General features: G+C 44.1%; 1 protein-coding gene across 1 annotated transcript in view; it reads right to left on the bottom strand.

Moving 5' to 3' along the window:
• Positions 1 to 1748: 1748 nt before the first annotated feature.
• Positions 1749 to 16748, bottom strand: part of GCDH (glutaryl-CoA dehydrogenase) — a 227027-nt gene continuing 212027 nt past the window's right edge. Inside the window, exons 9-12 of the mRNA XM_086962197.1 lie at positions 5147 to 5250; positions 4464 to 4589; positions 3942 to 4102; positions 1749 to 2346 (exon numbers count right to left, since the gene is read on the bottom strand). Of these exons, the coding sequence (XP_086818323.1) occupies positions 2273 to 2346; positions 3942 to 4102; positions 4464 to 4589; positions 5147 to 5250 (465 nt within the window). The 3' untranslated portion in view covers positions 1749 to 2272. The remainder of the gene's footprint in view (positions 2347 to 3941; positions 4103 to 4463; positions 4590 to 5146; positions 5251 to 16748) is intronic.

Here is a 16748-nt window from a genome sequence, read left to right as displayed (position 1 = left end):
AAGTTGTTGGAATATAATATCGGCGTGGTTCAGCCGAAGAGAACACACCGCCACAAGAGCGCCATTAGTCTCGACCACGAACCATATGGTTGGAATCTGAAACGAATAGAGACTAGGTGCCCCCGAGGACTGGACCTCGGTCGTGGATCCATTCTCAACCGGAAAAGTCGGCTGAAAACGGGGAACTTGCCAGATTTGACGAACAATTGCGGTAACAGAGAACAGCATCTTTACCCTAACATCAAGCCAAAAGCATACTGCCGAGACGAACTACGGTTCCCACAATGCTACTTAAAAGGAAGTGATTCCATAAAACACCGCCACTGGAGGCATACAAGCATAGCGGAAAATGAACTGTGGCCAGAGCGGCAGAGGCTCATGCAACGACGCACCTTTGAAAAAGTTCCTAGCCAGGAACGAAACTAGTCAGGACAAGTCGTAAGAACCTGTTTGCAAGGCGTCATTAAACTGAGGTAAACTCAAGCTCGTGTGTGACTCCTGGTTTCCTTTGTGAAGAGGAAAAGTTGTTGGAATATAATATCGGCGTGGTTCAGCCGAAGAGAACACACCGCCACAAGAGCGCCATTAGTCTCGACCACGAACCATATGGTTGGAATCTGAAACGAATAGAGACTAGGTGCCCCCGAGGACTGGACCTCGGTCGTGGATCCATTCTCAACCGGAAAAGTCGGCTGAAAACGGGGAACTTGCCAGATTTGACGAACAATTGCGGTAACAGAGAACAGCATCTTTACCCTAACATCAAGCCAAAAGCATACTGCCGAGACGAACTACGGTTCCCACAATGCTACTTAAAAGGAAGTGATTCCATAAAACACCGCCACTGGAGGCATACAAGCATAGCGGAAAATGAACTGTGGCCAGAGCGGCAGAGGCTCATGCAACGACGCACCTTTGAAAAAGTTCCTAGCCAGGAACGAAACTAGTCAGGACAAGTCGTAAGAACCTGTTTGCAAGGCGTCATTAAACTGAGGTAAACTCAAGCTCGTGTGTGACTCCTGGTTTCCTTTGTGAAGAGGAAAAGTTGTTGGAATATATATATATATATATAAAAACCGCCACCTAGAAAAGTGTGGGCCTTTTCTAGATTAAGGTTTTTATATTTAACGCTTCTAACCTGCACCACTGGCGATCTGGATGCACTCCAGTACTTCCATGAAAACCCAGAATAAAAAAAACAACCATATATATATATATATATATATATATACACACACACACACACATATATACACAGACAACAAGAATAGACGCTCACTCAGGATACATGGACCATCTTTACTTCAACAAGACGCGTTTCGGCCAACAATGTGGCCTTGTTCATAGGTACATATAAGCAAGGCCATTCTGTTGGCCGAAACGCGTCTTGTTGAAGTAAAGTTGGTCCACATATCCTGAGCAAGCCTTTATTCTGATGGTCTGCTGATTATGCGCTGGGTGCTCGACTGACATTTGCACTTCACCCCTCACATGCTTCAAGTCTCATATTCCAGAGCGGCAACCTACACACACACACAGTCTCTCTCTCTTTGTATCTGTGGATATAGTCTTCTGAGGTCCCTGCATGCACCACTAAATTATTCTAAAGTTCATGACTATAATGATGACTGTGCTATGCAGGACTAGAAGTAATCATTTCTTCTTCACTCCTAAAACCCACATCTTGAACTGACCACCTGAGGCAAAAAAGCTAATCTCGAAATAAGGATTGCTGCAGAATGCATCACTAAGCCTAAAGAAAGGCAAGGTAAAACTGTTTTATTTGGAAAGGACTGTTACATTTTCAACCACTTGAGTCTCTTTTGCCATAATTATTAACTGCAGCGTGGCTCTTAGATGCAAAGGCTTCTCTGTATATTGTTACCACTCACCAGACTTCTAGATGTAAGTCAAAGGGTTCCTGTTGATAATCCAATCAGTTTTCACAAGTTTCCCCCAAAAGTGGTCAACCTAAAAGCCAATATTTGCTGACCCACATTTATTTCTAAGATCTGAATGCCTCTCGAAAAGTTATTACACCTGACAAAGATAAGTGAACCACGGTCTTAGAGGGGAAAGTTGCTGGTTTTGCACATCCTCGATGTGGGGAGTTGAATAATTCACAGAAACAGCTTGTGCTTCATCCTACTGTTGAACCATTTAGAGGAAAGTTCAGTCTTCGTCCTGCTTGGGTGAAAAACGTGACTGCTGCAAAAACCTGACCTCTTGATCCACCAAAAAGTGCTGCAGATAGAATCTCTCTTCAAAATTATTATTTTTCAACTGTGAACGCCTGCAGGCCTGTGATCGCCCTCCCAAGGATCAGTGCGTGCACATCATGGGTCCCTGAGAGGAAAAAAACAAAAATAAAAGAAAATTATCAACTGGTTATTTCTTATTCTCTGTGAATTAAATATTTTAAACTTTAGCTAGCTACATCACAGATACCTGGACATAATACAACAGCATACTGAGCAGAGTGGTGTGTGCTTGAGTTATGTAAACAAAGCAGATGACTGTGCATTTTTGATTGTTCTCGAAGTTTTTAAGAGGAATGGACACTTGCTTATGGTACAAAAACTTTATTTTGAGGTATATGTTCAAAACCCTACAACTTTTAGGGGGATATTATGGAAAATGTTTGAACGCTCTACCAAAAATCTGTCACTGTGTATCGGAAATCGAGACTAACTGAATAGAGTGAGGCTGCCCCTCTATTAAGCTTCGACAGTGATGTAACCTGGGGAGAAGATATACAGAGTCAAGCAAATGTTATTTGCAGTTAAATGAAACATTACTAGCGTTAGGTTTTGCAATCTAGCCTGACACAGATGCATACAGAATCACTCCACTACAATAGAGGATTCTCATGATACCTGTAATAAGTAGGTGGCAGTGAGCAAAGTCAGAATTTCTCTTAATCGGTAGCCCAGCTATTAGGGATAAAGGCCATGGTTTTTATTGATATAAGCAAATCCAATATTTAAATGTTCCCTTTGCCTGGGGGAAAAATCAAAAAGATGTGGCACAATCTCACCACGTGAAGACAAGTTTTGTGATGCTGGATAAGCTTGTTTTATTTTTAAATACCCATACTAGTGTACTGGCTGATTAATTGTATCCTGTGGTTTATAACTCTGCAATAAAAATATATTTAAAAAAAAAAAAAAAATACCCATACTATTGTTTATTTCTAAGCTAAACTATTCCCCTTTCTGCCCAAGATGTGTAAATGGCAAGGGACATTCATGGTTTGTGCTTGGCTGTGCTGCAAGCTAGGGAAGGTATTTCAATTTTGCCCAGGTATTCCTTCTTTCCATGAGTGGCACTGCTGCATCCTTTCCTGTCTGAGTGCTTCGGAAAGAGAAGTGGAGGGCACTAGATACAGACCGCCCCTCTTTGACAGAGGTTTGCGTTATTGCTCAGGAACAGCTAGTTTTATTGAGGATGGCAGGTTGCCCAATTATCTGGAACGTATAAGTGAAGGGCCATAGGAAGGTAAATGTAAATGTTTTTGTATAGCGCACAGCTACCGCAGTGGGTTTCCCGGCGCTTGTACGAATACCGCAAGGGAACCCTTCCTGGCTTTCCCTGTGAAGTGTCCACTCCTGGGCACCCTCATGGTGCAGACCAGGCATCCCTCGCGTTGTGGGGGCTGTTGTGGAGACTAAGCAAGCTATTGCCCAGAGTTGCAGCGTGGGACCCATGATCAGAATAGGCACTGAGGCGAGAATATCCGGTCAGAGGAATTAATGAGCCCGAGACCCGCTGTGGCAGGAATCGAACCCTGGTCCCTGGCCAGAGCTCTGCATCGAGGTCTGCCTGCTCTAACCATTGAGCCACACAGTGCATTTGTTGTGAAAACCAGAGACTTCCTCACAGCCCCATATTGCTGACTTCAGATGAATGTCCAGGATTCAGAGTTTAGACACATGACATACCTTCATAAGTGTTAACTGCTTCCAGGTTCATGACATGCCTGATTACATGGTACTCGTCTGAGATCCCGTTACCACCAAGCATGTCCCGGGCTTGACGGGCAATGTCGAGGGACTTTCCGCACGAATTCCTCTTCAGCATGGAGATCATTTCTGGTGTGGCCCTGGAATGAGGCAGCAGAAGGGAGTTAAACAGATGACCCAACACTACATCCACCTGGATGGGCACTGAAAGTGGCCTTGCCAAAGCACATGCACTAAGCATCATCACCAGTTCACAAGGCTATGCAGGTACAAGTCAACATTCTCTTCTGCATCCAAACTGACCCTCGCCGGCATTTCATCATCTGGGGGGCTTACTGAGTGCAAATACCAGACTTCCGCAAGCTTCCTTTCAAGCACCCAAGAATGCTTGCCCAATGGTATTTAAACAGAAACACCCCAAATCAGACAAATACACATACTAAAGTTTTGTTTGTGACTGCATAGAGCCGCAGACATTACATCACTACACAAAGAGCATACTTCTCTTCATCCTTCAGACGTCCCAGCTGCAGGCAGGCTTGGAGGCCGATCGTGATCTCTGTCAACATATCTGCCAGCTTTTTCTGGATGAGCTGGTTTCTTGCTAGGGGTACGCCAAACTGGATCCTAGAAGACAAACTCCACGATCACTGCTGCATCACCTCTGAAGAATTATGTTCAAGAAATGCCCCAATGACTGCACAGGTCATGCATTGTCTTACTCCATTTGTGTCTAGCAGTCCCCCTCTGGCAATATTGCAATATGTATACTAAACTAGTGTCCAAGCATTTAAAAGGGAACGGCAGCTGGAGTCATTATACTGGACAGCTTCGGTGTTTTTGAGTTAGTATGTAATTATTTGTTGACAGTCCATGTCTTGTGTAAAAGACAACCTAAGTGGAATTATAGGGCACACAGCAAACATTTGAGACATCAAGACAGATTCCCCGGCCCGCATTAATTTCAGGAACCTTAACTAGCAGTGGCAGTGCACTACATTGAGCATCTTGAGAAGTTCTGATATTTCAAAAAATGTGAATATTACAGTTTATGTAATTTAGAACAAGAAACCGCATAAAAGACACCAGACGAATCTAGTTCACCCCTGTCCCAAATAAATCCATGTATGAAGGAATCCTCAAAAAATAAAATGCCAGCCTCCTTCTGTGTTTTTCTTTTTTACCTGTCTAAGGTGTACTGCCTCGCTGCGTGCAGACAGAACTCTGCTGCACCAAGTGCTCCCCAGGAAATACCATAGCGTGCATTATTCAGGCAACCAAAGGGACCCTGTGGAAGTAAGAAAATGACCTTAGCAAGGAGTTTACTGTACGCACAAACAGATAATTAACGAGAGACCTTAAAATTGACTACACCATGCAAGCCCTGGAGACGTCATGCAAGCCACTGGAGACTTTAGTAAATAGTACCCGCATTTGCCACTAGTAATTAACTTGACGTCTTACCCATGGGTATGCTGTGGATGCCACGGGATAAGAACTGCATACCACTGAAAATACCTGAAAACCCACCAAATAACTACGTTGTGCAGACAACTGGAAAAAGACTAGATACCTTACTTACGTGCTATTACACGGCACACTAATGAACAACTACTGGAACTAGTGACCTTACATATAAGTACAGTGGACACACCACTCAAAAGAACTGGAAAAAATCAGCAGAGCAGCCAAGATTTAAGGTTAATGCTCCTAATGAGTAGCCCTGATGTCGAAGACATGCATGTTCGTTAACAAAAAGTTATTAGGGTAATGGACCAAAAGTACTACAATAATTTCTCTCCACAGTTTACATGTGCTGCTACACAGAGACCTCCATTTAACCGAATCCACGGCTATTTCCCCCTCCTAATACTGTCTCCCAGTCCCTTCATGCCATCACACATCACAGTTCTGCTAAAAGTGTACCTAGAATCACTAAATTCCAGGCCTCATTTCAAGTTGCTCCAATCTGAGAAGTGGGAATACTGCACATGGTATTACTGATACCCGAGGCATCAGTAATGAATCACAAGACGATCCCCTATAGAATACTTTACAAAAACTGGTGCTGCAGCACAGATTTTCCCCTGCCAAATTGTAATCCCATTGCTTTTACCATCGAAATAGTCATCCAGCTGTGCCCTTGAGGATTTGTTCCCTGTAAACGATACAGCATTACTGTACTCAAGTACTCCTGGGGCAGTAATATAGCACCTCTTGTGATTCTTGATTGAGATGGTAACAGTAGGTACCAGCCCCCTCAGGGAATAAAGGGCCCTTGTCTTACAAGATGAAGAAAAATAAAAAATATATATAAAGAAATATTAGTGAACAAAGACCAATCACTCTAGAGCCTTTTGGGATAGACCAACTTCTCCAAAACCAAACATACCAGGATAAATCTCCAAATAATTATTGCCCTAGAGCAGTGGTTCCCAAACTTTTTCGACCCATGGCTCCCTTGACCCATTGGCCATTGCCCGTGGCTCACTTTCCACAAAAAGGGGCGAGGGTCTACTATATACAACTCAACCACCCCGAACCCCCAAAAGAAGATACGTAAGCACACAAGGAGGGGTGGAGAGAACGAAAAACACATATAACAAAAACAGATGGAGAAACTCATCTGTTTTTTAAAACTGCCCTCACTCACACACCAAAGTGTGTGACATGCTTCATTAACGGGTCTTCTTACAAAACGCCCTGATGTAGCCACGCACAGGGCGGAGCATAGGGGAGGAGGTAAAAATAATAAATGAAAAGACCACAGGACATAACACAAAACACACGTAACATATAAAGTGATATATCAGTGCATATCACCCTGTGATTTAAACTGGTTAAACGACAAAAGTGCAGTTAAGGAAAAAGTGATTTAAAACTGGTTTGAGGATACCAAACAAACCTTTAATACTGGGTTCCACAACCAGGATTAAGAGAAAGTAGGATGGGTCCTGTTTTTGAAAAGAAATTTAGGATTCTCAAAACACCCCTCCTGGTACTGCTTATGCCAACATGTTTCGACCGACTTACTGTGCCTCAGGAGGTCACCCCGGTCTTCTTCAGGACGAATGTCATTCCCAGTAGCACTTGGGGCTCAACCGTACTTCGGTCAAAATCCCACGATAAGGCCGGTCTTAATAGATGCTGGCTCCTTCACATGTGGAGAATGTTCCCAATGCAATAGGAAACTTAAACGAGTTTATATAGTATACAAACTCGAAATGATGTCCGGCAGGAAAGCCTTCAGGAACACAACTGCTCCGTAGGACCGGCCTCTCTTCAATGCCTGCTTCTGGAATACCGCGTAAACCTGTGGCTCCGCACCGAAGGAAAGACTGGATCCTGTTCTTCAAGGTGGTCACATTCAGTCCCTTATCTTTTAATGATAGAACTCTGAACCACAAAGCTTTACTTTAGTGCCCTTCCACAGCCTCCTGTGCTTGTACCTTGATTGCTTTCTGTGAGCACATCCCAGTAGACCAATTACTTCCATTCTAAACAAGCATTGGCATAGCCAATAGGTCTCTCCTTTGGGACATTATAAGAGTGTTAGCTATTTACAGTATGTTTTTTGTAATTTTTCATGTCACATGTTACTCTTATATGGCACTTCATCTTAAAGAGCAAAAAATAATTGACAGTCAGTAAATAGAAAGCTCATAGATGCTCCAACCTACGGTTGAGCGTCACACTATGGAACTCAGAGGTGACTTTACCTGTTCAAACCCCCCCCTTAATTACAAAGGCCCGCACATTTTAGGAACCGCCTTTCCCCTCGCCACTTTTTTTCCACCCGTAAAGCCCTGTTTGTTAGGTCTGAGGAGTTACTGACACAAACTAAAGTGAAATATAGTATCCCTAGGGAGAACGCCCAGTGGTGCCTGGGGTAGCATGATATCAATAACTACTGTGGAGCCCTGGAACTGGACCATACCCTGGGAAAGTACAGAGAGCCTGCTGCAACATTGCAATAATGTTCACTTAAAGGTACGCAGGCCCCAGAAGGTGCCAGCAGCGGCCCCCTAAGTACAAAGGTCCTGTTATGTTAATTGCCAAACCGCACTAAAGATGTAAATAACGCTTAATAGCATTCCACATACTGCAGTTCATAATCCAGTTGTCCTATTGTGCAATTGTGAATGATGGCTTTAATTGAAAGACAGTCTGGTTCAAAGTCCATCATAGTCCGATCACACCTGATTATGCAAAGGCACATCGCTTTCACTTGAAATGTCTCTAAGGAATGCTAAGGATCAGAAACAGTCAAGAGAAGTTACGTAAACCATCTCTTGTTCCCTTTCTCACCTTACGCAAAGTCATCTTCTAATAATCCTTTACTTGCGTTATGGTGAGAGGGTCATGATCCACAAAACACCTCAGAGGTTATGGGAGCCCCCGACCCTACCGGGCGGCTGCGGTAATGCAGACACGGAGCAGCCATCGTTAAACACACCAGAAGAAACAAGGAATGTCAGGAATACAGCTGGCATCTGGCCGCGATGCTGCTCCCTCCCGAGCTCCCTAGGCCAGGGGAGTTAATGTTTAGGGAGAAGGGGGGACATGCACCTACCTTTGGCCAATTGCGGGCTTTCAATTTTTGGAAGCCACAATCAATGGCCAATCACTTCAGCTTTTCAGCAAACTCGTGCGTGTGGCTTTTTTTTAGCCACACGCACGAGTTTGCTGAAAAGCTGAAGTGATTATAAGAGGTCCTTTTCAAGAGCAGCGCATGAGCACTGCGCTAGTCTCGACCTAAAAATAAGGAACACAACGAAAACTAATATTGGCCAACAGGCGGGAGATCAATGAGAACTAACTGGAGACTAAATGTGCATTCCCTATCTAATCCCGTTCAAAAGAGCAGGCGAGTTGCTGCCTGCACTATGAAAATACGGAGTGGCTGTAAAGCAGCCGCTCTCTTTTTCACCTAAATGCGCTGCCCTAGGGGCAGATGGAGTTTGAGGCTGCCCCAGGGGCAGCACATTCATCGTAATAGGGAGCATTTGAATTGTTTATGCCGCTTCAAACAAGGAAAATACGCTTTATGTGTAATGTTGCCCCTGGGACTGCATTACACATGCAGTGCACTTTCCTTCATCGCGCCAGGCGCACCTTTAAAAAGGTACGTCCAGTGCAATGAAGGTAAGTGCACCGCATTATGGTGAATGCACTGCCCGAGGGAAGCAGCGAACTCGTGCTGCCCTCGGGGCAGTACATTCACGTGAAATACGGAGCGGCTACTTTACAGCCACTCTGTGACTCACTGTGCAGGCGGCAACCTGCCTGCACTTTTAAAGGGGAATAGAGATCCCCTTGCAGATGGGTGCGATCAGTGACAGCACCCGCCTGCAAGGGGATGTCGGGGGGGGGGGATCCATGGGACCCCCTTTACCTCCTGCAGAGGGTTGCTCTTAGGACGCGCACAGACAGTGCACCACCTTTTAGGTGGCACACTGTCAATGCTTCTTTGCCTTTGCGCCTGCGTACGTAATACGACAAAGATACAGAGGCAAAGGGATTCCCTCATTTGAATCGGGAACGCCCCGTTGAAGATAGCGCTGGCGCTTTATGTGCGACAGGACTATTGGTATTACAAAAGGGGCTGCACATGCGTCTGTGGCCCCTTTTGTAATACCAAAGTGCCCCACGGGCACGCTAAGCGGGGGCGAACGACTTTTGTGCCCCCAGGGCATTTTAGGTAATACGACCGCAGATAGACAAAGACGCTTTACCAATTGTAATAGTAGTCAACTGATCTATCTAATTACCTGTCCCTGTTCACTCAGGTACGTCGGGATGACTACTCGGAAAATTAGAACAAGAATTTCCGAACATAAGAGCACAATTAGGTGTAATAGACAGGCTACCAGACTAACAAACCACTTCATAGAAGCAGGGCATAAACCAACTGAATTTGAATGGACTGTGTTGGAACAACCAAACATCCCGGCACATATAACGGACGTGTCTAAACATCTCTCCATGATAGAGCAAAAATTGGTCTATAAGTTAAATTGTGACAAAGCAGGCCTCAATGAAGACATCCCTTGGATGTCACTATGAAACGACAGTTTCAAACTAACCTTTTGTGTAATTGAACGAAAAATACCCCTCCTGACATATCACCATAAGAGGACAGACCCCACTGTGTAACAACCAAGCTGTTGTCTATCTTAAATTATAACGATTGATCCCAACAATACACAATATAGGTAATCATAAATACTCTTTTGACCCCTGCCTCGCTAATTCATGTAAAAATGTGGTCTTTCATTTGGTAAATTTCGCTTGAAGCCTTTCATTAATTTTCTATAATATTCATGTTGTAATTCCATAAGGAAACTATGGTAACTAAGATCACTGGCCATCACGTATTAATAAACAGGAGTGTAATTAATTCATACACATGGTCAGTTGGAATAGTGAAGAGAAGGGTGACTTTGTGGACAACATCTCCCAGAAACAACTGCGAGGTCATGTGGGCGGCGACATCCAATGGGAACTGAGCCATAGTTAATAAGGAAGCGACAAACCTCTGCTGCGGTACCTCCCCAAACAGCCCAGAAGGCTGCCAGGAGTACCGACGGAGAGGTAAGGAGAATATTATGGGTAGAGATTTCTACAAAAATGCGCGCTAGAAATGCAGTTCCTGTTTTGTACTCTGACACCAACCCGAGTTTAAAACTTCCTTCATAAAGCGCTAATAAGGTTTGCTGTGCACACTTACACGTACCCGAGTTCATAACTTACATCATAGAGCACAAATGCGGTCTGTTGTTTAAACCCGAGCATCAGGCGATTTATGCTTCTAAACAATAGTCAACATTTCACGCGGTCTGTTGAATGCGCGTAAGAACCAAGCACTCTGTCAGAGGGGTGAGAGGTGACTGGCCTCTGATCACCACACGGGTTCGCTGCCAGGTCACAATATACAAACCGCAGCGTTTCAGTAAGAATGTATGTAAAGAACCGAGTTGTATTTATTTAATTTGAAATATGAATGAAGTCGTACTTCGACAGAGGTTCAATATTCAGAGCCTTGCACATAGTCGTTGATTCTTTCAGGACAACGCCTTTCTTAAATAAACGCTTCGTGTAAAGTACACGATAGCCTACAAATAAATAAAAAGAAACTGCATCACTCTACATTATAACAAGAAACGGGCGCATTAATGAATTGGTCTTTTTTCAATGAACAGAAATCATTACCTCATCCAATAATAAGACAGGCTTTGCACACAATAAGATCTTCCGCCACTTGAAATCTTGTTTCAAAGAGTTAATAAGCCCAGGAGTAAACACAGGCCGTTCCCTTTATTTTTGACCCCATGAGTTTCTAACTGCAGGGCGACCACACAGGTTATCACAAGCTTATTTTTTAAATAATTTTTTTGTACTATAGAGCGGGGCTCCATTATCTTAAGCTGCTTGCCAGGTGAGGCGGAAGCACTTCCCCCTTGAATCAAAGGTGAGCCTATGTTGTTTTGATAATACTCAATTCAATTGCCATGCAAGAACAATACTCTAATAATTATGGTGGTAATTCATATTAATGATGGTATGTTTTCCTATTTTTGTCCTTGCTGTCTATGTGTGTGTGTTATGGCAACTCGACATCTGGAATTCTTCTACTTTACCAGGAGGGAATCCAGATGTGAACAGGTGACATTTACCATTTTGTTCACGATTGTTTTTCATTTATCACATAAGCAGTAGCAACTAATTATGGGTCCTGAGGAAGCGGCAGGTACCAATGTGGACCTTTAAATGTCCGCAGAAACATGTCGACAAGATAACCCAGTCATTATTTATTTGTTAAAACTATCTGACTTGTTTGCACTCTATTTGTTTTTATTGTTGGAAGTGCACGGCTCCAGAATAAAGGTATATTGCGTTCACTATCCAATTTTACTATAAACACACCCCTTTTTCATCACTATTCACTAATCACTTTTGCACTGCTTTCAGTTACAAACAACATCTACCTATCACCCTATAAACTACCTCATCAACATTAACCATCTCCTAATAACACCTTGGATTTGGTTAATTCGGACTACCTACTGTGAAGTAGACCATATGATGAATTGGGCGGTACAGGAAGAGTAACTGATGGACACTTACTCACAATAGGTAATTGTCCAGTAGTTTGCTTATATTCTAAGCTTACACATAGCCATTTCCACACACATAGTTGTCTTACATTTCAAGACCCACAGTTATTCTTTGTGTTTTTCATAGTCTGAAGGGGGATTATAACTGTGCTTAGGTCGTTAAATATTCCCTCTGACCCTCTCTTCAATTTTTCTGTTTATTGTAAAGCAGCAGACCCACCACCACCTAGAAGAATTGTTACTGATTCTTTGGAACCTTTCATATTTGTGCTGCTGTGAATAAGAAGCTGAGTTTTCGGTGGAGTGGGAAAAATTTCAGCCAGAGGCGCTTTATTGAATAAATATCATTAGCACGAACAACTGCATCAACTTTAATGGCCAGTGTGGTCTCATACTATTATTTGAGCATTGACACAGTACAGTCAATGAGTAAACTCCAGCCCTGCCCATTGCCAAACCGCACTGTGCAGTATACAAGTTACAACAGGCGGCATGAGACTATTGAAACAAGCATTGGTGAAGCCAATAGGTCTTGCCTTTAAAATGCCCAGCTACTGGCTTTGCCAATAACTGCTTTGCTTTTGTATTAGCAGGAAGGGAAAGAAAAGTTGAATTCTAGACTTCTTAAAGTACTCATCAATGGATGGCATGTAGGTGTACACATGGACAGATAATAATAAAGCAAATACATCTAAACCATTGCAAAATGGCTGACGATGTGTGCACCTGCGTGCAACTGTATTGCAGCAACTGCCATTTTAGCATATTATGTGAAAGTGTTTATTTACAGTTCCAAGATTGCTGACCGCTACTTAAGAACAATACATTAAAAAAAGTTTGTACGATCCTGCTTAAAGAGTGGCCTGCTAGCAATGCTCTACTAATGTTGGGCCCTCGCTGAAATAAAAAAAACTGAAAAGTGTGGGGAAGTCAGAGATAAATGACAAATGGGGAAGTGAGCAGCCTGGTAGCAGTGTGAAGCTGCTGGGCCGTCATACAAACTTAAAATTAATAAAATGACGCTGGAGGGAAGAGGGAAAAAAGGATAAGCGGAGCGTGGAAGGTGATCTGGAATACAGAAAAAACAAGCATTTACAATGCAATGGTCTTGGCATTATTAAAGGTAGAGCTATTGGCATTGCTCATGACTTTTTTTTTTTAATCATAAATAAATGCCATTGTCATTTACATTGCCAATAGCTTAATCGTTAAATAAATGGCATTGTCATTTACAATGCCAATAACTTAATCGCTCGCAAATGCATGACCTATTGCATTTACACCCACACAGAGACACACACACAGTCATTCACATAGAGCCACCTACACAGAGCCACCCTCACACAGACAGAGCCACCCACACATAGAGGCACCTACAAAAAAATCTATCCACACAGAGCCACACACACACACATACAGAGCTACCCACACAGAGCCACCCACACAGAGTCATTCACATAGAGCCACCTACACAGAGCCACCCTCACACAGACAGCCCAACAACTAAAGCAAAACAATAGAGTCAGGTGGGCACTAAAACACAGTATGCTACCACTAGAAGCTATTAACCAGTAATATAATATATTATACCTACTTCGCCACCCCTGCCCATAAATATAATCTTTTTCGAGTCAGGGGCCCTGTGCTGAACGGTGCGTGAGGCCCGTTAATCTTTCATGTAAGCATCTACGCCGTTTGACTTGCTGGACGAGCTACATATTGTCTTCTTCATTCAAGGTTGCCCCCAATCTACGGCTGGGACGGGGGTCGATTCTTCGTTAACTTCGCCCTCACCAGGGCACAGGTCATTGGGTCGCACTGGTATGCTTTACATGCATTGTACTGTTATCCCTGATGTGGGGACCATTCATTTTTTAAATTATTTTCAAACGCATAGTCAGTAGAACCCGAACATCCACTCATTATAAACTAGATGCGAATCCACCCACCCACCTGCCGAAACTATTCAGTGTTTGTTTGTTTTTAGTGTAAGAGGACATTGAATCACACAGAGCGTCAATTAGCATCTGGGATCCTTCCGTGTGCTCTCTGCTTCAAATCAGTACCGCATTTCTGAGAAGAAGAACAAGGCAAAATCCCAGCGCACTCTATAAAGTAACCGGGAATGTAATCCGTTTACAGAGACGTGTTTGGTACCAGGGAGGTTCGTAGTAGAACTCCAGCTGTCCTGTTCGGAAGGCACCTCTCCCTCTACATGTGCCCATGGGGGTAAAGTGTGTGTGTGTCTGTCTTATCTGCCCACAGGAGAAAATGTTAAACTTGGAGGTGGTTTCGGCACCCTACTGTGAAGTGGAGGTAATAAAAACTCCGCTCTCAGGGTCTGTGCTTAGGTGTTGCCTGACACTTATCTTTGAGTTTGGGGGGAGATGTTATTCCGCCCTGCCCCCACCTCTCCCATCCGCAAACTGCCTTCCCTTCCAGACATATGCTCCACACGTTCACACAAGGGGGGCGGAATTGTGGCACAGGCTTCACAGGAGCTTATTGTCTACAGAGCTCTGGTGCAGCCATCCAGGGATCATGTGATCTGGAAATCCAATGAGCTCGGGGATCTATATGGGACACTCTTGAAACTTACTTCGGCCCGATAAGGACAGTGAATGCATCCGACTTGGTTATCCCCTGAAGCATCATCTCGTAGACGCTTGCAAATGGCTGCCACCAGGCCGGAACATCCTACTAGGTCTCAGCATTAACCTCTGTATCCTGTACTGCTGTTCTTGTATGTCTTCTGTCTGGCTTTTGTTTACTGGTTTTGTAATGTTCTTTCGCAAAATGAATGACCTGCAAATTCTATGCAGTATCGTGACTAGAACATATAAATGCAATTACAATTAGAATTACTTGTGAAAGTTATGAGCCGGACAACAGTTCTCTTAGCCACAGGTTAATTGGCCTTTATCTTCCCGTCTGTCCCTGGTTGTTTATCGTTCTGTTTCTTAGCCACGATGGCTTTGTGTGCCTATGCGCTTCTCAGGTCTCAAGCTCCGACGGCTATTTTAGTGATGAAGAGAAGTTGTCTCCATGTGCTTTTAAATACAGACCTTCCCTTTAAGTCCGGACCGGAACTACCCTTTCTTCCTGGCAAGAGCTCTGAGTGCCCCTACTTGTAAGGTTATCTCTGGAACACTTAGCTCCTCGGCCAAAGCTTTGCTTCCTATTTTTCAAGACACACAAGATCAATCTGGTCTTTCTGGGGTCACGGAAGGGTCTAAGGCAACTAAAGTGGGCCGTGTTTTGGCTATTGGGGGGGGGGGCAGCAGAGCAATTAATGCCTAAATACACCTAGACATGTGTGCCCCCCGCAGAGAACAGGCGGGTCGGTTCTGCGCCCTATTCGGCCCTTAAATGAGCCATTCATGCTCTTAAAGACCCCACCCCCATGTTTCACCACTTTAGGCCTGGGTTTGGGATTACATCGTAATACAGGTTACGAAGAAAGTGTTCAAGTCTGAAAGATGAATCATGCGGCTCTAGAATTATTCACCAATATCTGAGCGCGTTTCTGTGTGTGTGTGTGTGTGTGTGTGTAGGAGTAGCTTGTTGTATAAATACGTGGTTCGATTTAAATTCTAGTGCGATCAAAAGTTGCTTATTTCGTGTTAAGTTTCTCAGGTGTCACCATGCCAAAGAGGGCACCATGTTTCCAGTCCAGAACTGTCGCGTAACAGCTGCATTCTGGGGCTTGTAGTGCTGGCCTAGTGGAAATGAAACAACTTTACCAGATGGCAGTGGTTTGTAAAAAGAGATTCCAGGGTTGGCCACTCTGGGTCAATCCCTTGTGACAAGGAGTCTTTTAGCAAACCTGTACTACAACACCCCTTCTGGTGCATGTTTGGAAGGGAGGGTACCCCCCGGATCGCTTTCTTTTTGTGGCCTGCAGTGTTGTTGGGGTCAGGCAGGTAAACACCAAAGTTGTAATTTCTCGACTCATAGCAGGTACCGTTCGACATTTGCATATTTTTTTAGGGCCATAGAGCATCCTATGTGTGTAGGAAAGTGACAAAAAGAGGGAGCCCGTGAAAGGCCTGGGGTTTGCTTTGTAGGAAAGTTGGCGGACCAGTTGAGGCCTGGTGTTGCTTGCCTGTCACCCATCAGAAAATAACTCGACAGGTTCAGCAAATTTAACATACCGATGTTTGGTTTTATCTCCGCAGATTGGAGTCCCCACAGGCCCGTGTTAACGTACTAGATGCACAGCAAATCCTCAACACTTCAAACAGTCGGGAGAACGAATTGTTCTCTGCAGGGACCTGTAGATCCACTGAGTTATCTCACCTTAAACCCGTTTTAGGGAATCAGCAGGATGGTCTGACCTTTGACCTTTTAGATTCCGAGCAAATAGATTAGGCCAGCTACCTCGGTGGATGAAGATAGAGGCCCCGGGTCATCAGAAGTGTCAAGGCCTTTCTTGCTGCCCTGCCTTCTTCCAAGCCACACATCTTGTTTTCATGAGGCCAGCCTTAATAGAGTGCGGGCGAGCAGGGTGCCACATGCCGAAATGGCCATTTATCTGTTCCGGGTACTCTGTGAAGTGCTCTCAGTTTGCCAGAGAAGCTTTTGACACTGGAAGCAGAATGCAGAGAATTGTGTTTTGTGTGGGTAGGTGACGTATGCTGTAAACGCACCTCCCTGTGCCGACCCTCCA

The sequence above is a fragment of the Lissotriton vulgaris genome, chromosome 1_1 (assembly GCF_964263255.1).
Source record: "Lissotriton vulgaris chromosome 1_1, aLisVul1.2, whole genome shotgun sequence".
NCBI classification, from domain to species: Eukaryota; Metazoa; Chordata; class Amphibia; order Caudata; family Salamandridae; genus Lissotriton; species Lissotriton vulgaris.
Note: the sequence above shows the minus strand (reverse complement) of the source record. Positions and strands in the feature narration are given on the sequence as shown.